A 25,702-nucleotide genomic window follows, 5' to 3' on the forward strand; every position below is an offset into this window, starting at 1 on the left:
ACCAAGATTTTAGACAAAGCGCTCTGCGCGCCACTATTGCAAAACCTGAATTTTTTGCCGCTAATTTAGCCAATTGAAAAGCAGCATCTAAAATAAATGAATTAGCCAACTTTAGTGGTTGAATTCTGTCCATGACTTCCTCATATGGAGTCTCCTTATGGAGCGAATTTTCTAGTTCTTCGAACCAAAAAGACACCGCCGTGGTGACAGGAATAATGCACGAAATTGGTTGGAGGAGGAAACCTTGCTGAACAAATATCTTTTTAAGCAATCCTTCCAATTTTTATCCATAGGATCTTTGAAAGCACAACTGTCCTCAATTGGAATAGTTGTGCGCTTGGCCAACGTAGAAACTGCCCCCTCCACCTTAGGGACTGTTTGCCATGCATCCCTTCTGGGGTCGACAATGGGGAACATTTTCTTAAATATAGGAGGTGGGACAAAAGGTATACCTGGCTTCTCCCACTCCTTGGTCACTATGTCCGCCACCCTCTTGGGTATCGGAAAAGCATCAGCGTGCACAGGGACCTCTAGGAATTTGTCCATTTTGCACAATTTCTCTGGAATCACCAAAGAGTCACAATCATCAAGTGTAGTTAGCACCTCCTTAAGCAGGGTGCGGAGATGTTCTAACTTAAATGCCACGATATCAGGTTCTGCCTGCTGAGAAACTTTTCCTGAATCAGAAATTTCTCCCTCAGACAGACCCTCCCTCACTGCCAATTCAGATTGATGTGAGGGTATAACAGATAAATTATCGTCAGCGCCAACTTGCTCATCCTCTGTATTTAAAACTGAGCAATCACGCTTTCTGGGAAATGCTGGCAGTTTGGATAAAAGATTTGCTATAGAATTATCCATTACTGCAGTTAATTGCTGCATAGTAACAAGCATTGGCGCGCTAGATGTACTAGGTGTCGCCTGTGCAGGCAAAACTGGTGTTGACACAGAAGGAGAGGATGATGAACTATCCCCACTACCTTCATTTGAAGAATCATCTTGGGCAACCTTATTAAATGTGACAGTTCTGTCCTTACTTTGTTTGGACACTATGGCACAATTTGAACATACATTTAAAGGGGGAAACACCTTGGCCTCCATACACACAGAACATATGCTATCTGAAGGTATAGACATGTTAGACTTTGGCAGGCTATTAATGAAATAAAATCGTTTTTAAACAAAACCGTTACTGTCTCTTTAAATAATAAACAGAGCACACTATTTCTGAATGCTTGAAAAACTATGAAGGAAATATCCGATTTTTACAAAATTTGCACCCTCGTGTCTTAATGCTTTGAAAGTATTGCACACCAAATTGTTTAATTTACCAGTTTGAACCCACTACAGTCACTGCCACAGCCTTTGCTGCAGCTTTTACCTTCCTTGGGGGTTATTCACCACAGAAATAAGCCTTCTAGAAATCGTTTTTATGGCCACAGGAACCTCTCACATGAAGCTGCATGCATTGCTTCCAAAAGTAACTGCGCAACTGAGGCGCGAAAATGAGGCCTCCTCCCTCTGCATACCAGAATGAAGGGGCCTTCCTGACTAAATTAGCTGTCTAACCAACTGCCAGGCGAAATAAAAACGTTCCCAAAAGTGTTTCACATCACAAAAACACTCCAAAAGTCAAATAAATATTATATAAATCAATCGATTTAGCCCATCATAGTGTCAACCAGTATAGAGCCCATTTATAAGCCTTCATTCTGTTACGAGTCTAAGAAAATGGCTTTCCCAAGAGGGAAAATGACAGTCTTCTAGCAGTACTATGTTTTATTAGAAAAGAGACTAGTCATACCTGGACCAGAAAAGTCTGCAAACTGTTCCCCCCAACTGAAGTTCTCTGGTTTCAACAGTCCTGCGTGGGAACAGCAATGGATTTTAGTTACTGTTGCTAAAATCATACTCCTCTTTTAACAGAACTCTTCATCACTTTCTGTTGTAGAGTAAATAGTACAAACCGGTACTATTTTAAAATAACAAACTCTTGATAGAAGAAATAAAAACTACAACTAACACCACATACTCTTTACCATCCCCGTGGAGATGCTACTTGTTCAGAGCGGCAAAGAGAATGACTGGGGGGCGGAGCCAGAGGGGGAGCTATATGGGCAGCTTTTGCTGTGCTCTCTTTGCCATTTCCTGTTAGGGAAGAGAATATTCCCACAAGTAAGGATGAAGCCGTGGACCGGACACACCAATGTTGGAGAAATTTTTATTAGAAGGCACGATGTCAGACAAAGCCTTTAAAATAGAATCAGAAAAATATTTCTTATAAATCTTCTAAATATTTCTTGTACATAAGATGTAAAAAGAATGGCAATATATAAAGCATAAATACTAATAGTTCTGCATGTAAAAGATTATCATGATAACTTGTTACAAACCATAGCTAAAGATAAACATTCATAACATTTAAAATAAATGAACTTAGCTTTGGTAGGACTGAACTCAGTCAACAGGAATCCTCTTAGATTGTTTTGAAACAGGAACAGTGAAATCTTGCAATATGTAATAGAAAAACACAATATTTAAAGCAAAATGATCAAATTCCTTTCCAGTTTCAGAAATGGGACAAGAATGCAAAATAATAAGCTTCTAGAAACCAGAAGCAATAAAAAAAGTGAGGTTTAAATAATGTGAGGAAAAAAAGTGAAACAAAAAATACGCCCACATTTTTTGGAGCCAAATATGACGCCCACATTATTGGCGCTAAATACAACGCCCATATATTTGGCGCCAAGTATGACGCCACATCCTCTGACGCCAGAACCGACGCCCACATTTTTTGGCGCAAAAAAATGTCTGAATACACATGCGTCAAAAATGACGTATTAACAGAATACAACTTCCGGCGTCAACTACGGCGCCGGAAATGACGAAATATTTGCGCAAAAAAAGTCAGCGCCAAGAATGACGCAATAAAAAGAAACATTTTCTGCCCCCGCGAGCCTAACAGCACACAGGAAAAAATGATCAATTAAAAATTTTCAAGGTAAAGAAAAATAAATTGAATTAAAATGCATTATCCCAAATAATGAAACTGACAGTCTGAATTTTAAAGGAATACTGAGTATCCTGAATCATGGCAAATATAAGCTTAAAGACATATATTTAGAACTTTACATAGAAAGTGCCCAACCATAGCTTAGAGTGTCATAATAAAATAAGACTTACTTACCCTAAGACACTCATCTACATATAGTAGATAGCCAAACCAGTACTGAAACGAGAATCAGTAGAGGTAATGGTATATAAGAGTATATCGTCGATCTGAAAAGGGAGGTAAGAGATGAATCTCTACGACCGATAACAGAGAACCTATGAAATAGATCCCGTAGAAGGAGACCATTGAATTCAAATAGGCAATACTCTCTTCACATCCCTCTGACATTCACTGCACACTGAGAGGAAAATCGGGCTCCAGCCTGCTGCGAAGCGCATATCAACGTAGAATCTAGCACAAACTTACTTCACCACCTCCATAGGAGGCAAAGTTTGTAAAACTGAATTGTGGGTGTGGTGAGGGGTGTATTTATAGGCATTTTAAGGTTTGGGAAACTTTGCCCCTCCTGGTAGGAATGTATATCCCATACGTCACTAGCTCATGGACTCTTGCTAATTACATGAAAGAAACCTCGCCTATTGATATTTACAAACCCCTTGTGCTGTCAGAAATTCCCAGACAGCTCCCCAAACTGTTGTGATTACAGTCCAGGTTGGACGAACAAAAGAGGCCCCTTGAGCTATACAATGGTGATCTAACCACCAAGTTAGAGAGAGTCTAATATTGGGATTTAAGGATATTAATTGTGATATCCTTGTATAATCCATGCACCATTGATTCAGCATACAAAGCTGAAGAGGTCTCATATGAAAACGAGCAAAGGGGATCGCGTCCGATTCTGCAGTCATGAGACCTAAAACTTCCATGCACATAGCCATTGAAGGGAATGATTGAGACTGAAGGTTTCGACAAGCTGAAACCAATTTTTATTTGTCTCTTGTCTGTTAAGAGTCATGGACACAATCTATCTGGAAACCAAAAAAGGTGACCCTTGACTGAGGAATCAAGGAACTTTTTGGTAAATTGATCCTCCAACCACTAGTTGATTTGTGTGAGATTCGGCAGAATGTAAAGACTGAGCTAGTACCAAGATAGCGTCAAAATAAGGAAACACCGCAGATTACAGAGAGTAGGGCACCGAGAACCTTTGAAAAAATTCTTGGAGCTGTCACTAGGACAAAAGAAAAAGAAACAAATTGGTAATGCTTGTCTAGAAAAGAGAATCTCAGAAATAGATAGTGGTCTAGATGAATCGGAATATGAAGATATGCATCCTTTAAGTCTATCGTGGGCATATGTCCTTGCTGAACAAAAGGCAGAATAGTCCTTATAGTCACCATTTTGAAAGTTGGCACTCTTACAAAACTAACCAAAATTTTCAGATCCAGAACTGGCCTGAATAAATTCTCTCTTTGGAACAATGAATAGATTTGAATAAAAACATAATTTATGCTTACCTGATAAATTTATTTCTCTTGTAGTGTATCCAGTCCACGGATCATCCATTACTTATGGGATGCAAGAGGATCACCTACAGCAAGAGGATCACCCACAGCAGAGCTGCTATATAGCTCCTCCCCTAACTGCCATATCCAGTCATTCGACCGAAACAAACAGAGAAAGGAGAAACCATAGGGTGCAGTGGTGTATGTAGTTTAATTAATTTTTAGACCTGCATTAAAATGACAGGGCGGGCCGTGGACTGGATACACTACAAGAGAAATACATTTATCAGGTAAGCATAAATTATATTTTCTCTTGTTAAGTGTATCCAGTCCACGGATCATCCATTACTTATGGGATACCAATACCAAAGCTAAAGTACACGGATGATCGGAGGGACAAGGCAGGGATTAAGCGGAAGGAACCACTGCCTGAAGAACCTTTCTCCCAAAAACAGCCTCCGAAGAAGCAAAAGTATCAAATTTGTAAAATTTTGAAAAAGTGTGAAGCGAAGACCAAGTCGCTGCCTTGCAAATCTGTTCAACAGAGGCCTCATTTTTAAAGGCCCAGGTGGAAGCCACAGCTCTAGTAGAATGAGCTGTAATTCTTTCAGGGGGCTGCTGTCCAGCAGTCTCATAGGCTAGGCGTATAATACTCCGAAGCCAAATGGAAAGAGAGGTTGCCGAAGCTTTTTGACCTCTCCTCTGTCCAGAAAAAACGACAAACAGGGAAGATGTTTGACGAAAATCTTTAGTAGCTTGTAAGTAAAACTTCAAGGCACGGACTACGTCCAGATTATGTAAAAGACGTTCCTTCTTTGAAGAAGGATTAGGACACAATGATGGAACAACAATCTCTTGATTGATATTCTTGTTAGAAACCACCTTAGGTAAAAACCCAGGTTTGGTACTCAGAACTACCTTATCTGCATGAAAAATCAGATGAGAATCACATTGTAAGGCAGATAGCTCAGAAACTCTCCGAGCCGAGGAAATAGCCATCAAAAACAGAACTTTCCAAGATAAAAGCTTAATATCAATAGAATGAAGGGGTTCAAACGGAACTCCTTGAAGAACTTTAAGAACCAAGTTTAAGCTCCATGGGGGAGCAACAGGTTTAAACACAGGCTTAATTCTAACCAAAGCCTGACAAAATGCCTGGACGTCTGGAACTTCTGCCAGACGCTTGTGCAAAAGGACAGAGCAGAAATCTGTCCCTTTAAGGAACTAGCTGATAATCCTTTGTCCAAACCCTCTTGGAGTAAGGACAATATCCTAGGAATCCTAACCTTACTCCATGAGTAATTCTTGGATTCACACCAGTAAAGATATGTACGCCATATCTTGTGATAGATTTTCCTGGTAACAGGCTTTCGTGCCTGTATTAAGGTATCAATGACTGACTCGGAGAAGCCACGCTTTGATAGAATCAAGCGTTCAATCTCCATGCAGTCAGTCTCAGAGAAATTAGATTTGGATGATTGAAAGGACCTTGTATTAGAAGGTCCTGTCTTAGAGGCAGAGTCCATGGTGGAAAGGATGACATGTCCACTAGGTCTGCATACCAGGTCCTGCGTGGCCACGCAGGCGCTATTAGAATCACCGATGCTCTCTCCTGTTTGATTTTGGCAATCAGTCGAGGGAGCAGAGGAAACGGTGGAAACACATAAGCCAGGTTGAAGAACCAAGGCGCTGCTAGAGCATCTATCAGCGTCGCTTCTGGGTCCCTGGACCTGGATCCGTAACAAGGAAGCTTGGCGTTCTGGCGAGACGCCATGAGATCCAACTCTAGTTTGCCTCAACGATGAATCAATTGAGCAAACGCCTCCGGATGGAGTTCCCACTCCCCCGGGTGAAAAGTCTAACGACTTAGAAAATCCGCCTCCCAGTTCTCCACGCCTGGGATATGGATTGCTAACAGGTGGCAAGAGTGAGTCTCTGCCCAGCAAATTATTTTTGAGACTTCTAACATCGCTAGAGAACTCCTGGTTCCCCCTTGATGGTTGATGTAAGCCACAGTCGTGATATTGTCCGACTGAAATCTGATGAACCTCAGTGTTGCTAATTGAGGCCAAGCCAGAAGAGCATTGAATATTGCTCTTAACTCCAGAATATTTATCGGAAGGAGTTTCTCCTCCTGAGTCCACGATCCCTGTGCCTTCAGGGAGTTTCAGACTGCACCCCAACGTAGAAGGCTGGCATCTGTTGTTACAATTGTCCAATCTGGCCTGCTAAAGGTCATACCCTCGGACAGGTGGACCCAAAACAACCACCAGAGAAGAGAATCTCTGGTCTCTTGATCCAGATTCAGCAGAGGGGACAAATCTGTGTAATCCCCATTCCACTGACTTAGCATGCATAATTGCAGCGGTCTGAGATGTAGGCGCGCAAATGGCACTATGTCCATTGCCGCTACCATTAACCCGATCACCTCCATACACTGAGCCACCGAAGGGAGCGGAATGGAATGAAGAATACTGCAAGCATTTAGAAGCTTTGATAACCTGGACTCCGTCAGGTAAATTTTCATCTCTACAGAATCTATAAGAGTCCCTAAGAAGGAGACTCTTGTGAGTGGGGATAGAGAACTCTTTTCCTCGTTGACTTTCCACCCGTGCGATCTCAGAAATGCCAGAACTCTCTCTGTATGAGACTTGGCAATTTGAAAGCTTGATACGGAGCCACCGCTATGCCTCGCGGTCTTAGAAATGCCAGAAGTGAGCCCAGAACCTTCATAAAGATTCTCGGGGCTGTAGCCAACCCGAAGGGAAGAGCTACAAATTGGTAATGCCTGTCTAGAAAGGCAAACCTTAGGAACCAATGATGATCTTTGTGAATCGGTATGTGAAGGTAGGCATCCTTTAAGTCCACTGTGGTCATGTACTGACCCTCTTGGATCATGGGTAGGATGGTCCGAATAGTTTCCATTTTGAATGATGGAACTCTGAGGAATTTGTTTAAGATCTTTAGATCCAAAATTGGTCTGAAGGTTCCCTCTTTTTTGGGAACCACAAACAGATTTGAATAAAAACCCTGTCCTTGTTCCGTCCGCGGAACCGGATGGATCACTCCCATTACTAGGAGGTCTTGCACACAGCGTAGGAATGCCTCTTTCTTTATCTGATGAAATCTCCCTTGTGGAGGGGAAGCTTTGAAGTCCAGAAGATATCCCTGAGATATGATCTCCAACGTCCAGGGATCCTGAACATCTCTTGCCCACGCCTGGGCGAAGAGAAAAAGTCTGCTCCCTACTAGATCCGTCGCCGGATATGGGGCCGTTCCTTCATGCTGTCTTAGATGCAGCAGCAGGCTTTCTGGCCTGCTTGCCTTTGTTCCAGGACTGGTTAGGTTTCCAGGCCTGCTTAGATTGAGCAAAAGTTCCCTCTTGTCTTGAAGCGGAGGAAGTTGATGCTGCACCTGCCTTGGAACTTCGAAAGGCACGAAAATTAGACTGTTTGGCCTTTGATTTGACCCTGTCCTGAGGAAGGGTATGACCCTTACCTCCAGTAATGTCAGCAATAATTTCTTTCAAACCAGGCTGAATAAGGTCTGCCCCTTGAAAGGAATGTTGAGTAATTTAGACTTTGAAGTCACATCAGCTGACCAGGATTTGAGCCATAGCGCCCTACGCGCCTGGATGGCGAATCCGGAATTCTTAGCCGTTAGTTTAGTCAAATGAACAATGGCATCAGAAACAAATGAGTTAGCTAGCTTAAGAGTTCTAAGCTTGTCAACAATTTCAGTCAATGGAGCTGTATGGATGGCCTCTTCCAGGGCCTCAAACCAGAATGCCGCCGCAGCAGTGACCGGCGCAATGCATGCAAAGGGCTGTAAAATAAAACCTTGTTGAATAAACATTTTCTTATGGTAACCCTCTAATTTTTTATCCATTGGATCTGAAAAAGCACAACTGTCCTCAACCGGGATAGTGGTACGCTTTGCTAAAGTAGAAACTGCTCCCTCCACCTTAGGGACAGTCTGCCATAAGTCCCGTGTAGTGGCATCTATTGGAAACATTTTTCTAAATATAGGAGGTGGGGAAAAGGGCACACCGGGCCTATCCCACTCCTTACTAATAATTTCTGTAAGCATTTTAGGTATTGGAAAAACATCAGTACTCACCGGCACTGCATAGTATTTATCCAGCCTACACAATTTCTCTGGCACTGCAATTGTATCACAGTCATTCAGAGCAGCTAATACCTCCCCAAGCAATACACGGAGGTTCTCAAGCTTAAATTTAAAATTAGAAATCAGTTCTCCCCGAATCAGAGACGTCACCCACAGACTGAAGCTCTCCGTCCTCAGGTTCTGCATATTGTGACGCAGTATCAGACATGGCTCTTACAGCATCTACGCGCTCTGTATCTCGTCTAACCCCAGAGCTATCGCACTTGCCTCTCAATTCAGGAAATCTGGATAATACCTCTGACAGGGTATTATTCATGATTGCAGCCATGTCCTGCAAAGTAATCGCTATGGGCGTCCCTGATGTACTTGGCGCCATATTAGCGTGCGTCCCTTGAGCGGGAGGCGAAGGGTCCGACACGTGGGGAGAGTTAGTCGGCATAACTTCCCCCTCGACAGACCCCTCTGGTGACAATTCTTTTATAGATAAAGACTGATCTTTACTGTTTAAGGTGAAATCAATACATTTAGTACACCTTCTCCTATGGGGCTCCACCATGGCTTTTAAACATAATGAACAAGTATCCTCTGTTTCAGACATGTTTGTACAGACTAGCAATGAGACTAGCAAGCTTGGAAAACACTTTAAAGCAAGTTAACAAGCAATATAAAAAACGTTACTGTGCCTTTAAGAGAAACAAATTTTGACAAAATTTGAAATAACAGTGAAAAAAGGCAGTTACACTAACAAAATTTTTACAGTGTATGTAACAAGTCAGCAGAGCATTGCACCCACTTGCAAATGGATGATTAACCCCTTAATAACAAAAACAGAATAATAAATGACAAAAACTTTTTTTAAACAAATTCACAACAACTGCCACAGTCTACTGTGATTGTTACCCTCCTCAAACACGACTTTGAAGCCTTTTGAGCCCTTCAGAGATGTCCTGTATCATGCAGAGGGAAGCTGAATGTCTCTGTCAGTATTTTTAGCTGCACAGAAAAGTACTAAAATAGGCCCTTCCCACTCAAACCAGCCATGTGGAAAAAAACTAGGCCCCAATAAGTTTTGTCACCAAACATATATAAAAACGATTAACATGCCAGCAAACGTTTTATATTACATTTTTATATGAGTATGCATCTCTATCAATAAGCCTGATACCAGTAGCTATCACTGCATTTAAGGCTTTACTTACATTAATCCGGTATAAGCAGCATTTTCTAGCAAATTCCATCCCTAGAAAAATATTAACTGCACATACCTTATTGCAGGAAAACCTGCACGCCATTCCCTCTCTGAAGTTACCTCACTCCTCAGAATATGTGAGAACAGCCATGGATCTTAGTTAATTCTGCTAAGATCATAGAAAATGCAGGCAGATTCTTCTTCTAAATACTGCCTGAGATAAACAGCACACTCCGGTACCATTTAAAAATATCAAACTTTTGATTGAAGAAATAAACTAAGTATAAAACACCACTCTCCTCTTACGACCTCCAAATTTGTTGAGGGTTGCAAGAGAATGACTGGATATGGCAGTTAGGGGAGGAGCTATATAGCAGCTCTGCTGTGGGTGATCCTCTTGCAACTTCCTGTTGGAAAGGAGAATATCCCATAAGTAATGGATGATCCGTGGACTGGATACACTTAACAAGAGAAACCCCAGACCCTGTTCCTGAAACAGAACTGGTATAATTACCCCTGAAAGCTTTAGATCTGAAACACACTTCAGAAAAGACTGAGACTTCACCGGATTTGCTGGAACATGAGAGAAAGAATCTTCTCACAGGTGGTCTTACTCTGAATCCTATTCGACACCCATGAGACAATATACTCTGAATCCACTGATTTTGGACAGAATCTGCCCAAATGTCTTGGAAAAAAATGTAATCTGCCCCCCATCAACTGAACTGGAATGAGGGCCGCACCTTCATGCAGACTTGGGGGCTGGCTTTGGTTTCTTAAAAGGCTTGGATTTATTCCAACTTCCAATTGGAACCAGATTCTTTTGGGGAAGGATTGGCTTTCTGTTCCTTATTCTGTTGAAAAGAACAAAAACGATTAGAAGCTTTAGATTTACCCTTAGATCTTTTATCCTAAGGCAAAAAAACTCCCTTCCCCAAAGTGACAGTTGAAATAATATAATCCAACTGAGAATCAAATAAATTGTTACCTTGGAAAGAAAGAGATGGTAATCTAGACTTAGATACCATGTCAGTATTCCAATATTTGAGCCACAAAGCTCTTCTAGCTAAAATAGCTAAAGACAGATTTAACATCAATTTTGAGGATATCAAAAATAGCATCACAGATAAAAATGATTAGCATGCTGAAGCAAGCAAACAATGCTAGACAAATCAGAATCTGTTTCCTGTTACGCTAAGCTTTCCAACCAAAAAGTTGATACAGCTGCAACATCAGCCATAGACATAACAGGCCTAAGAATATAGCCAGAAAATCAATAAGCTTTCCTTAGATAATATTCAAGTTTCCCATCTAAAGGATCCTTAAAAGAAGTACTATCTTCTATAGGAATAGTAGTACGTTTAGCAAGAGTAGAGATAGCCCCATCAACTTTGCTGCTGGCAAAGGATAAAACTTTTTAAACCTAGAAGAAGGAATACAAATAGTACCAGGCCTATCCAATTTCTTTGAAATCATATCAGAAATAGCATCAGCAACTGGAAAAACCTCTGGAGTAACCACAGGTGGTTTATAAACAGAATTTAAATGTTTACTAGTTTTAGTATCAAGAGGACAAGATTCCTCAATATTCAAAGTAATCAACACCTTAACAAGGAACGTATATACTTCATCTTAAAGAGATAAGTAGATTTGTCAGTGTCTATATCTGAGGTAGGATCTTCTAAATCAGATAGATCCTCAGAGGAGGATAATTCAGTATGTTGCTGGTCATTTGAAATTTCATCAACTTTATGAGAAGTTTTAAAAGGCCTTTTACGTTTATAAGAAGGCGGAATAGCAGACAAAGCCTTCTGAATTGCATCAGAATAAAATATTTTATATTCACAGGGATATCATGTACATTAGATGTTGAAGGAACAACAGGCATTGTATTAGTACTGATGGATACATTCTCTGCATGTAAAAGTTTATCATGACAACTGTTACATACTACAGCTGGAGATATAATCTCCGCTAACTTACAACAGATACACTTAGCTTTGGTAGAACTGTTATCACGCAGCAGTATTCCAACAGTTGTTTCTGAGACAGGATCAGATCGAGACATCTTGCAAATGTAAGAGAAAAAAAAACATAAAGCAAAATGTATCAATATCCTTATATGGCAGTTTCAAGAATGGAAATAATTAAATTATTTGGCGCCAAGTATGACGCACAACGCAAAATGAAATTTTTTGGCGCTAACAACATCCGTAAATGACTCAACTCGCGTCATGGCAGACGCAACCTTGTGCAAGGAAACCTGGCGTCAACTAAAACGCCAATAACAACAAATTTGCGTCACCGAACGTACCTTCGCACCAAAAAAATTCTCGCGCCAAGAATGACGCAATAAATATCAGCATTTTGCGACCTCGCAATCCTAATTTTGCCGACGAAATTTAATGAAAAAGCAGTAAATTTGAAGAAAAGACTATACCCCAGGTAAGAAAAAAAACTTCCTAAATATTTTCCCAATTATGAAACTGATAGTCTGCAAAAGGAAATATACATAAACCTGACTCATGGCAAATATAAGTACAATACATATATTTTAAACTTTATATTAATACATAAAGTGCCAAACCATAGCTGAGAGTGTCTTAAGTAATGAAAACATACTTACCGAAAGACACCCATCCACATATAGCCAAACCAGTACTGAAACAGTTATCAGTAGAGGTAATGGAATATGAGAGTATATCGTCAAACTGAAAAGAGAGGTAGGAGATGAATCTCTACGACCGATAACAGAGAACCTATGAAAAGATTTCCCATGAGGAAAACCATTGAATCAATAGGTCCCTTCACATCCCCCTTACAAACACTGTACTCAGAGGAATTGGGCTGCAAAATGCTGATAAGCGCATATCACAGAAAAAAAATCAAGCATAAACTTACTTCACCACCTTCATAGGGAGGCAAAGTTTGTAAAACTGAATTGTGGGTGTGGTGAGGGGTGTATTTATAAGCATTTTGAGGTTTGGGAAACTTTGCCCCTCCTGGTAGGATTGTATATCCTATACGTCACTAGCTCATGGACTCTTGCCAAATACATGAAAGAAATGATCATTCTTAATTTTGGAATCCCAGATTTGAAATTTGTACCAGTAATTTGACATATATAATAAATAACAAAAAAACATTAAACTGATATAAAACCCAAAACTTTTCTTTTGTGATTCAGTTAGAGCATACATTTTTAAATTTCTAATTTACTTCCATTATCAAATTTTCTTTGTATCAATCTTATTCTTTGTTGAAGAGATACCTAGGTGGGTGCCTGGAGCACTACATAGCAAGAAATCGTAATGCATCTAGTGCTCTTGCAAAAGTAAAATGTTCTTACAAAATTGCTGCAATATAGTGCTACAAACACGTGCACGCTCCTGAGCTTATCTCCCTTATTTTAAACAAAAAAAATAAAAAAATTTAATAGAAGTAAAATAGAAGGTTGTTTTAAATTGCATGCTCTAACTGAATCATTTTCGGAAAAAAAAAATCTGTTTCATGTCCTTTTAACATTATATACATTTTCATTTCAGTGAGAATGCTGGTTGGTTGCAGTATTTTTAATGTACAAAAAAATGCAGGTATTTGTTATGTAAGAAAATATATTCTAAAAGTGTTGGCCTTTATGATGCGTCCTTATAAATCTGAAGCTTTCTAAACCCAGGGCTGTAAAAAAAGGTATGCTATATATTGTTGACTACAGAATCCTGCAAAGTTTTATTGCCATTTAAACAAAGAAGCTATAACGCTTAAACGAGCTCTTGCAATAGGCTTCAGTATCACGAGGTGCCAGCTGTAAAGAGTTATGGCTAATTGAATATGGAACTCATGCTTAATCAGATAACTGCTGTACTATTTTCAAATGAAACTCCATTTCCACAGTGTCTGAATAGTACCTGGTTTATTGGTAACCAGAGAAAACAATTTAAATTGTAAACAGTAAGTGCTCTGTTTACCCATTCCAGATATTGCAGGCGTTCCAGGACGTCTCGCTAAGGCGTTTGCTTGTGCTGCTGACTGAACAGTTCGCTCAGGGGGGCCACCAGGAGCTGAAGTGTCCCTTTGAAGACCTGGAGTTGCCGCCACTATCACTGGAACTTGCGGAGACCCCTGGCTCTGGTTTACTGGTGTAGACACACTTACATTCCTTTGAGCTGCCGTCCTCTGGCGTAGATCTGAGTAAAGCACATACAGTTTGAAAAGTTTAATGATTCTTTAAACCATGCTGAGAACAAGTAACAATATATATGTTAGGTCAAGGGGTAAGAAGGAAAGATGCATTTTACTTATGAACAGACGGGGGGGACGACGACACAAAACAAAACATGAATCCAGCAAAATGGACAGTGATACAATATAACATCAATTTATGGTTTCTTAAAAATTTAAAAAAAACTAATAATTAAAAAAGATCAAATTAAAAAGCTTCATGTAACAGCAATTTCTCTGAACATAATAAATGAGATTGGGGCTAGATGTGAGCTAACAGACTAGGTCTATAAGCCTACTAAAAACATAATTTATGTAAGAACTTACCTGATAAATTCATTTCTTTCATATTAACAAGAGTCCATGAGCTAGTGACGTATGGGATATACATTCCTACCAGGAGGGGGCAAAGTTTCCCAAACCTTAAAATGCCTATAAATACACCCCTCACCACACCCACAAATCAGTTTAACGAATAGCCAAGAAGTGGGGTGATAAGAAAAAAGTGCGAAGCATATAAAATAAGGAATTGGAATAATTGTGCTTTATACAAAAAAATCATAACCACCACAAAAAAGGGTGGGCCTCATGGACTCTTGTTAATATGAAAGAAATGAATTTATCAGGTAAGTTCTTACATAAATTATGTTTTCTTTCATGTAATTAACAAGAGTCCATGAGCTAGTGACGTATGGGATAATGAATACCCAAGATGTGGATCTTTCCACACAAGAGTCACTAGAGAGGGAGGGATAAAATAAAGACAGCCAATTCCTGCTGAAAATAATCCACACCCAAAATAAAGTTTAATGAAAAACATAAGCAGAAGATTCAAACCGAAACCACTGCCTGAAGTACCTTTCTACCAAAAACTGCTTCAGAAGAAGAGAATACATCAAAATGGTAGAATTTAGTAAAAGTATGCAAAGAGGACCAAGTCGCTGCTTTGCAAATCTGATCAACTGAAGCTTCATTCCTAAACGCCCAGGAAGTAGAAACTGACCTAGTAGAATGAGCTGTAATCCTCTGAGGCGGAGTCTTACCCGATTTAACATAGGCAAGATGAATTAAAGATTTCAACCAGGATGCCAAAGAAATGGCAGAAGCTTTCTGGCCTTTTCTAGAACCAGAAAAGATGACAAATAGACTAGAAGTCTTTCGGAAAGATTTAGTAGCTTCAACATAATATTTCAAAGCTCTAACAACATCCAAAGAATGTAACGATTTCTCCTTAGAATTCTTAGGATTAGGACATAATGAAGGAACCACGATTTCTCTACTAATGTTGTTGGAATTCACAACCTTAGGTAAAAATTGAAAAGAAGTTCGCAACACCGCCTTATCCTGATGAAAAATCAGAAAAGGAGACTCACAAGAAAGAGCAGATAATTCAGAAACTCTTCTGGCAGAAGAGATGGCCAAAAGGAACAAAACTTTCCAAGAAAGCAATTTAATGTCCAATGAATGCATAGGTTCAAACGGAGGAGCTTGAAGAGCTCCCAGAACCAAATTCAAACTCCATGGAGGAGAAATTGACTTAATGACAGGTTTTATACGAACCAAAGCTTGTACAAAACAATGAATATCAGGAAGAATAGCAATCTTTCTGTGAAAAAGAACAGAAAGAGCAGAGATTTGTCCTTTCAAGGAACTTGCGGACAAACCCTTATCTAAACCATCCTGAAGAAATTGTAATATTCTCGGAATTCTAAAAGAATACCAAGAAAAATGATGAGTAAGACACCAAGAAATATAAGTCTTCCAGACTCTATAATATATCTCTCTAGATACAGATTTACGAGCCTGTAACATAGTATCAATCACAGAGTCAGAGAAACCTCTTTGACTAAGAATCAAGCGTTCAATCTCCATACCTTTAAATTTAAGGATTTCAGATCCGGATGGAAAAAAGGACCTTGCGACAGAAGGTCTGGTCTTAACGGAAGAGTCCATGGTTGGCAAGATGCCATCCGGACAAGATCCGCATACCAAAACCTGTGAGGCCATGCCGGAGCTATTAGCAGAACAAACGAGCATTCCCTGAGAATCTTGGAGATTACTCTTGGAAGAAGAACTAGAGGCGGAAAGATATAGGCAGGATGATACTTCCAAGGAAGTGATAATGCATCCACTGCCTCCGCCTGAGGATCCCGGGATCTGGACAGATACCTGGGAAGTTTCTTGTTTAGATGAGAGGCCATCAGATCTATCTCTGGAAGCCCCCACATTTGAACAATCTGAAGAAATACCTCTGGGTGAAGAGACCATTCGCCCGGATGCAACGTTTGGCGACTGAGATAATCCGCTTCCCAATTGTCTACACCTGGGATATGAACCGCAGAGATTAGACAGGAGCTGGATTCCGCCCAAACCAAAATTCGAGATACTTCTTTCATAGCCAGAGGACTGTGAGTCCCTCCTTGATGATTGATGTATGCCACAGTTGTGACATTGTCTGTCTGAAAACAAATGAACGATTCTCTCTTCAGAAGAGGCCAAAACTGAAGAGCTCTGAAAATTGCACGGAGTTCCAAAATATTGATCGGTAATCTCACCTCCTGAGATTCCCAAACTCCCTGTGCCGTCAGAGATCCCCACACAGCTCCCCAACCTGTGAGACTTGCATCTGTTGAAATTACAGTCCAGGTCGGAAGAACAAAAGAAGCCCCCTGAACTAAACGATGGTGATCTGTCCACCACGTTAGAGAGTGTCGAACAATCGGTTTTAAAGATATTAATTGAGATATCTTCGTGTAATCCCTGCACCATTGGTTCAGCATACAGAGCTGAAGAGGTCGCATGTGAAAACGAGCAAAGGGGATCGCGTCCGATGCAGCAGTCATAAGACCTAGAATTTCCATGCATAAGGCTACCGAAGGGAATGAATGTGACTGAAGGTTTCGACAAGCTGTAATCAATTTTAGACGTCTCTTGTCTGTTAAAGACAGAGTCATGGACACTGAATCTATCTGGAAACCCAGAAAGGTTACCCTTGTTTGAGGAATCAAAGAACTTTTTGGTAAATTGATCCTCCAACCATGATCTTGAAGAAACAACACAAGTCGATTCGTATGAGACTCTGCTAAATGTAAAGACTGAGCAAGTACCAAGATATCGTCCAAATAAGGAAATACCACAATACCCTGTTCTCTGATTACAGACAGAAGGGCACCGAGAATCTTTGTGAAAATTCTTGGAGCTGTAGCAAGGCCAAACGGAAGAGCCACAAATTGGTAATGCTTGTCTAGAAAAGAGAATCTCAGGAACTGAAAATGATCTGGATGAATCGGAATATGCAGATATGCATCCTGTAAATCTATTGTGGACATATAATTCCCTTGCTGAACAAAAGGCAATATAGTCCTTACAGTTACCATCTTGAACGTTGGTATCCTTACATAACGATTCAATAATTTTAGATCCAGAACTGGTCTGAAGGAATTCTCCTTCTTTGGTACAATGAAGAGATTTGAATAAAACCCCATCCCCTGTTCCGGAACTGGAACTGGCATAATTACTCCAGCCAACTCTAGATCTGAAACACAATTCAGAAATGCTTGAGCTTTCACTGGATTTACTGGGACACGGGAAAGAAAAAATCTCTTTGCAGGAGGTCTCATCTTGAAACCAATTCTGTACCCTTCTGAAACAATGCTCTGAATCCAAAGATTGTGAACAGAATTGATCCAAATTTCTTTGAAAAAACGTAACCTGCCCCCTACCAGCTGAACTGGAATGAGGGCCGTACCTTCATGTGAACTTAGAAGCAGGCTTTGCCTTTCTAGCAGGCTTGGATTTATTCCAGACTGGAGATGGTTTCCAAACTGAAACTGCTCCTGAGGACGAAGGATCAGGCTTTTGTTCTTTGTTGAAACGAAAGGAACGAAAACGATTGTTAGCCCTGTTTTTACCTTTAGATTTTTTATCCTGTGGTAAAAAAGTTCCTTTCCCACCAGTAACAGTTGAAATAATAGAATCCAACTGAGAACCAAATAATTTGTTTCCCTGGAAAGAAATGGAAAGTAGAGTTGATTTAGAAGCCATATCAGCATTCCAAGTTTTAAGCCATAAAGCTCTTCTGGCTAAGATAGCTAGAGACATAAACCTAACATCAACTCTAATAATATCAAAAATGGCATCACAGATAAAATTATTAGCATGCTGAAGAAGAATAATAATATCATGAGAATCACGATTTGCTACTTGTTGCGCTAGGGTTTCCAACCAAAAAGTTGAAGCTGCAGCAACATCAGCCAATGATATAGCAGGTCTAAGAATATTACCTGAACACAGATAAGCTTTTCTTAGAAAGGATTCAATTTTTCTATCTAAAGGATCCTTAAACGAGGTACCATCTGACGTAGGAATGGTAGTACGTTTAGCAAGGGTAGAAATAGCCCCATCAACTTTAGGGATTTTGTCCCAAAATTCTAACCTGTCAGGCGGAACAGGATATAATTGCTTAAAACGTTTAGAAGGAGTAAATGAATTACCCAATTTATCCCATTCTTTGGAAATCACTGCAGAAATAGCATTAGGAACAGGAAAAACTTCTGGAATAACCGCAGGAGCTTTAAAAACCTTATCCAAACGTATAGAATTAGTATCAAGAGGACTAGAATCCTCTATTTCTAAAGCAATTAGTACTTCTTTAAGTAAAGAGCGAATAAATTCCATCTTAAATAAATATGAAGATTTATCAGCATCAATCTCTGAGATAGAATCCTCTGAACCAGAAGAGTCCAAAGAATCAGAATGATGGTGTTCATTTAAAAATTCATCTGTAGAGAGAGAAGATTTAAAAGACATTTTACGTTTACTAGAAGGAGAAATAACAGACAAAGCCTTCTTTATGGATTCAGAAACAAAATCTCTTATGTTATCAGGAACATTCTGCACCTTAGATGTTGAGGGAACTGCAACAGGCAATGGTACATTACTAAAGGAAATATTATCTGCTTTAACAAGTTTGTCATGACAATTATTACAAACAACAGCTGGAGGAATAGCTACCAAAAATTTACAGCAGATACACTTAGCTTTGGTAGATCCAGCAGGCAGTGATTTTCCTGTAGTATCTTCTGGCTCAGATGCAACGTGAGACATCTTGCAATATGTAAGAGAAAAAACAACATATAAAGCAAAATAGATCAAATTCCTTATAAGACAGTTTCAGGAATGGGAAAGAATGCCAAATATCAAGCTTCTAGCAACCAGAAGCAAATGAAAAATGAGACTGAAATAATGTGGAGACAAAAGCGACGCCCATATTTTTTAGCGCCAAATAAGACGCCCACATTATTTGGCGCCTAAATGCTTTTGGCGCCAAAAATGACGCCACATCCGGAACGCCGACATCTTTGGCGCAAAATAACGTCAAAAAATGACGTAACTTCCGGCGACACGTATGACGCCGGAAACGGAAAAGAATTTTTGCGCCAAAAAAGTCCGCGCCAAGAATGACGCAATAAAATGAAGCATTTTCAGCCCCCGCGAGCCTAACAGCCCACAGGGAAAAAAGTCAAATTTTTGAGGTAAGAAAAATATGATAATTCAATGCATAATCCCAAATATGAAACTGACTGTCTGAAAATAAGGAAAGTTGAACATTCTGAGTCAAGGCAAATAAATGTTTGAATACATATATTTAGAACTTTATAAATAAAGTGCCCAACCATAGCTTAGAGTGTCACAGAAAATAAGACTTACTTACCCCAGGACACTCATCTACATGTTTGTAGAAAGCCAAACCAGTACTGAAACGAGAATCAGTAGAGGTAATGGTAAATATAAGAGTATATCGTCGATCTGAAAAGGGCGGTAAGAGATGAATCTCTACGACCGATAACAGAGAACCTTATGAAATAGACCCCGTAGAAGGAGATCACTGCATTCAATAGGCAATACTCTCTTCACATCCCTCTGACATTCACTGCACGCTGAGAGGAAAACCGGGCTCCAACTTGCTGCGGAGCGCATATCAACGTAGAATCTAGCACAAACTTACTTCACCACCTCCCTTGGAGGCAAAGTTTGTAAAAACTGATTTGTGGGTGTGGTGAGGGGTGTATTTATAGGCATTTTAAGGTTTGGGAAACTTTGCCCCTCCTGGTAGGAATGTATATCCCATACGTCACTAGCTCATGGACTCTTGTTAATTACATGAAAGAAACAGTGATTTGCGTCTGAACATAAAGAGCAGCAATACACAAAATGGCATTAAAGAGACAGTCTACAATAGAATTGCTATTGTTTTAAAAGATAGATAATCCCTTTATTACCCATTTCCCAGTTTTGCACAACCAACACAGTTATATTAATATACTTTTTACCTCTGTGATTACCTTGTATCTAGGAACCTTCTTCCAGCCCCCTGATCATGACTGACTGTTTATTATCTATTGTCTTGCATTTAGCATTGTATTGTGCTAAATCTTAAATAACTCCCTGTGCCTGAACACAGTGTTATCTATATGGCCCACGTGTACTTTCAATCTCCGTGTTGAAAAGGAATTTAAAAAGCACGTGATTAGAGGCAGCCTTCAAAGGCTTAGAAATTAGCATATGGGTCTGCCTAGGTTTGGTTTTAATTAAGAATAGCAAGAGAAAAAAGCAAATTTGATGATAAAAGTAAATTGGAAAATTGATTAAAATTACATGTCCTATCTGAATAATGAGTTTAATTTTGACTAGACTATCCCTTCAATGTGTTTTTACATAACCCCAAGATAATGTGACAAATCAAAAAACAAAATTATGCTTATCAGATAATTTAATTTCCTTCTGTATAAGGAGAATCCATGGCATCATTCCTTACTGTTGGGAAATACAGAACCTGGCCACCAGGAGTAGGCAAAGACACCCCAACCAAAGGCTAAAATACCTCTCTCACACTTCCCACCTCACTCATACCTCAGTTTAACGTATAGCCAAGTTAGTGAGGTGCATAAGGAGTAAAATCATAAAAAAGAGAAACAGGATAAATGTGCTTTATACAAAAAAAATCATAACCCCCAAAAATGGGTGGGTCTCGTGGACTATAGCCATCATGAAAGAAATTAATTTATTAGCTAAGTTTTTACATAAATTATGTTTTCTTTCATATAGGTGTCGAGAGTCCACGAGCTAGTTACTGATGGGATATAATACCCAAGATGTGGAAGCCCATGAGTAACTATAGAGGGAGGGATAAAATAAAAACAGCTATATCCACTGAGAAATTAAATCCAAAAAAATATTTAAGTTTTCTTAAATTCAAAAAACTTAAATCATAGGCACTAGAATCAAACTGAGACAGCTGCCTGAAAAACCTTTCTACCAAAATCTGCTTGCAAAGCAAAAACATCAAACTAGTAAAATTTAGTAAATGTATGCAAAGAAGACCAAGTGGCTGCTTTGGTAATTTGATCAACTGAAGGTTCATTCTTGAAAGCCCAAGATGTGGCAACTGATCTTGTAGGATGATCTTGCAGAATGAGATGTTATTCTCTGAGGCGGAGACTGCCACACATCCAAATAAGCTTTGTGAATCAGAAGTTTCAACCAAGATGCCAAGGAAATGTCAGAGGTTTTCTGACCTTTTCAGGAACCAGAAAAAAAAATAACCAATAGACTAGAAGTATTTTTGAAAACTTTAGAAACCTCAACATATTTCAAAGCTCTTACCACATCCAAAGAATGTAAAGACCTTTCAAGAGTATTCTTAGGATTAGGACACAAGTAAGGAACAATAATTTCCCTATTGATATTGTTAGAATTCACGACATTAGGCAAAAATTTAAACTAAGTCCGCCAAATAGCTTTATCTTGATGGAAAATCAGTTAAGGATACTCGCAAGAGAGCAGACAATTCAGAAACTCTTCTAGAAAAACATAATTTATGTAAGAACTTACCTGATAAATTAATTTCTTTCATATTAGCAAGAGTCCATGAGCTAGTGACGTATGGGATATACATTCCTACCAGGAGGGGCAAAGTTTCCCAAATCTCAAAATGCCTATAAATACACCCCTCACCACACCCACAATTCAGTTTAACGAATAGCCAAGAAGTGGGGTGATAAGAAAAGAGCGAAAGAATCAAATAAGGAATTGGAATAATTGTGCTTTATACAAAAAAATCATAACCACCACAAAAAGGGTGGGCCTCATGGACTCTTGCTAATATGAAAGAAATGAATTTATCAGGTAAGTTCTTACATAAATTATGTTTTCTTTCATGTAATTAGCAAGAGTCCATGAGCTAGTGACGTATGGGATAATAAATACCCAAGATGTGGAACTTCCACGCAAGAGTCACTAGAGAGGGAGGGATAAAAACATAATTTATGTAAGAACTTACCTGATAAATTCATTTCTTTCATATTAGCAAGAGTCCATGAGCTAGTGACGTATGGGATATACATTCCTACCAGGAGGGGCAAAGTTTCCCAAACCTTAAAATGCCTATAAATACACCCCTCACCACACCCACAATTCAGTTTAACGAATAGCCAAGAAGTGGGGTGATAAGAAAAAAGTGCGAAAGCATATAAAATAAGGAATTTGAATAATTGTGCTTTATACAAAAAAATCATAACCACCACAAAAAAGGGCGGGCCTCATGGACTCTTGCTAATATGAAAGAAATGAATTTATCAGGTAAGTTCTTACATAAATTATGTTTTCTTTCATGTAATTAGCAAGAGTCCATGAGCTAGTGACGTATGGGATAATGACTACCCAAGATGTGGATCTTTCCACGCAAGAGTCACTAGAGAGGGAGGGATAAAATAAAGACAGCCAATTCCTGCTGAAAATAATCCACACCCAAAATAAAGTTTAATGAAAAACATAAACAGAAGATTCAAACTGAAACCGCTGCCTGAAGTACTTTTCTACCAAAAACTGCTTCAGAAGAAGAAAATACATCAAAATGGTAGAATTTAGTAAAAGTATGCAAAGAGGACCAAGTTGCTGCTTTGCAAATCTGATCAAACGAAGCTTCATTCTTAAACGCCCAGGAAGTAGAAACTGACCTAGTAGAATGAGCTGTAATCCTTTGAGGCGGAGTTTTACCCGACTCGACATAGGCATGATGAATTAAAGATTTCAACCAAGATGCCAAAGAAACGGCAGAAGCTTTCTGGCCTTTTCTAGAACCGGAAAAGATAACAAATAGATTAGAAGTCTTTCGGAAAGACTTAGTAGCTTCAACATAATATTTCAAAGCTCTAACAACATCCAAAGAATGCAACGATTTCTCCTTAGAATTCTTAGGATTAGGACATAATGAGGGAACCACAATTTCTCTACTAATGTTGTTGGAATTCACAACCTTAGGTAAAAATTCAAAAGAAGTTCGCAACACCGCCTTATCCTGATGAAAAATCAGAAAAGGAGACTCACAAGAAAGAGCAGATAATTCAGAAACTCTTCTGGCAGAAGAGATCGCCAAAAGGAACAAAACTTTCCAAGAAAGTAATTTAATGTCCAATGAATGCATGGGTTCAAAAGGAGGAGCTTGAAGAGCCCCCAAAACCAAATTCAAACTCCAAGGAGGAGAAATTGACTTAATGACAGGTTTTATACGAACCAAAGCTTGTACAAAACAATGAATATCAGGAAGATTAGCAATCTTTCTGTGAAAAAGAACAGAAAGAGCAGAGATTTGTCCTTTCAAAGAACTTGCGGATAAACCTTTATCTAAACCATCCTGAAGAAACTGTAAAATTCTCGGAATTCTAAAAGAAAAATGATGAGAAAGACACCAAGAAATATAAGTCTTCCAGACTCTATAATATATCTCTCTAGATACAGATTTACGAGCCTGTAACATAGTATTAATCACAGAGTCAGAGAAACCTCTTTGACCAAGAATCAAGCGTTCAATCTCCATACCTTTAAATTTAAGGATTTGAGATCCTGATGGAAAAAAGGACCTTGCGACAGAAGGTCTGGTCTTAGCGGAAGAGTCCACGGATGGCAAGAGGCCATCCGGACAAGATCTGCATACCAAAACCTGTGAGGCCATGCCGGAGCTACCAGCAGAACAAACGAGCATTCCTTCAGAATCTTGGAGATTACTCTTGGAAGAAGAACTAGAGGCGGAAAGATATAGGCAGGATGATACTTCCAAGGAAGTGATAATGCATCCACTGCTTCCGCCTGAGGATCCCGGGATCTGGACAGATACCTGGGAAGTTTCTTGTTTAGATGAGACGCCATCAGATCTATTTCTGGAAGCCCCCACATTTGAACAATCTGAAGAAATACCTCTGGGTGAAGAGACCATTCGCCCGGATGCAACGTTTGGCGACTGAGATAATCCGCTTCCCAATTGTCTATACCTGGGATATGAACCGCAGAGATTAGACAGGAGCTGGATTCCGCCCAAACCAGAATTTGAGATACTTCTTTCATAGCCAGAGGACTGTGAGTCCCTCCTTGATGATTGATGTATGCCACAGTTGTGACATTGTCTGTCTGAAAACAAATGAACGATTCTCTCTTCAGAAGAGGCCAAGACTGAAGAGCTCTGAAAATTGCACGGAGTTCCAAAATATTGATCGGTAATCTCACCTCCTGAGATTCCCAAACTCCTTGTGCCGTCAGAGATCCCCACACAGCTCCCCAACCTGTAAGACTTGCATCTGTTGAAATTACAGTCCAGGTCGGAAGAACAAAAGAAGCCCCCTGAATTAAACGATGGTGATCTGTCCACCACGTTAGAGAGTGTCGTACAATCGGTTTTAAAGATATTAATTGAGATATCTTTGTGTAATCCCTGCACCATTGATTCAGCATACAGAGCTGAAGAGGTCGCATGTGAAAACGAGCAAAGGGGATCGCGTCCGATGCAGCAGTCATAAGACCTAGAATTTCCATGCATAAGGCTACCGAAGGGAATGATTGTGACTGAAGGTTTCGACAAGCTGAAATCAATTTTAGACGTCTTTTGTCCGTCAAAGACAGAGTCATGGACACTGAATCTATCTGGAAACCCAGAAAGGTTACCCTTGTCTGAGGAGTCAATGAACTTTTTAGTGAATTGATCCTCCAACCATGATCTTGAAGAAACAACACAAGTCGATTCGTATGAGATTCTGCTAAATGTAAAGACTGCGCAAGTACCAAGATATCGTCCAAATAAGGAAATACCACAATACCCTGTTCTCTGATTACAGACAGAAGGGCACCGAGAACCTTTGTAAAAATTCTTGGAGCTGTAGCTAGGCCAAACAGCAGAGCCACAAACCGGTAATGCTTGTCCAGAAAAGATAATCTCAGGAACTGATAATGATCTGGATGAATCTGAATATGCAGATATGCATCCTGTAAATCTATTGTGGACATATAATGCCCTTGTTGAACAAAAGGCAAAATAGTCCTTACAGTTACCATTTTGAACGTTGGTATCCTTACATAAAGATTCAATATTTTTAGATCCAGAACAGGTCTGAAGGAATTCTCCTTCTTTGGTACAATGAAGAGATTCGAATAAAACCCCAGTCCCTGTTCCAGAACTGGAACTGGCATAATTACTCCAGCCAACTCTAGATCTGAAACACATTTCAGAAATGCTTGAGCTTTCACTGGATTTACTGGGACACGGGAAAGAAAAAATCTCTTTACAGGAGGTCTTATCTTGAAACCAATTCTGTACCC

General features: G+C 39.6%; 1 protein-coding gene across 1 annotated transcript in view; it reads right to left on the bottom strand.

Annotated features, from left to right (window-relative positions):
- Nucleotides 1-25,702, bottom strand: part of LNPK (lunapark, ER junction formation factor) — a 587,422-nt gene that overhangs the window by 236,162 nt on the left and 325,558 nt on the right. Inside the window, exon 9 of the mRNA XM_053698475.1 lies at nucleotides 13,804-14,022. Within this exon, the coding sequence (XP_053554450.1) occupies nucleotides 13,804-14,022 (219 nt within the window). The remainder of the gene's footprint in view (nucleotides 1-13,803; nucleotides 14,023-25,702) is intronic.

This window comes from Bombina bombina, chromosome 1 (genome assembly GCF_027579735.1).
Source record: "Bombina bombina isolate aBomBom1 chromosome 1, aBomBom1.pri, whole genome shotgun sequence".
Classification (NCBI taxonomy): domain Eukaryota; kingdom Metazoa; phylum Chordata; class Amphibia; order Anura; family Bombinatoridae; genus Bombina; species Bombina bombina.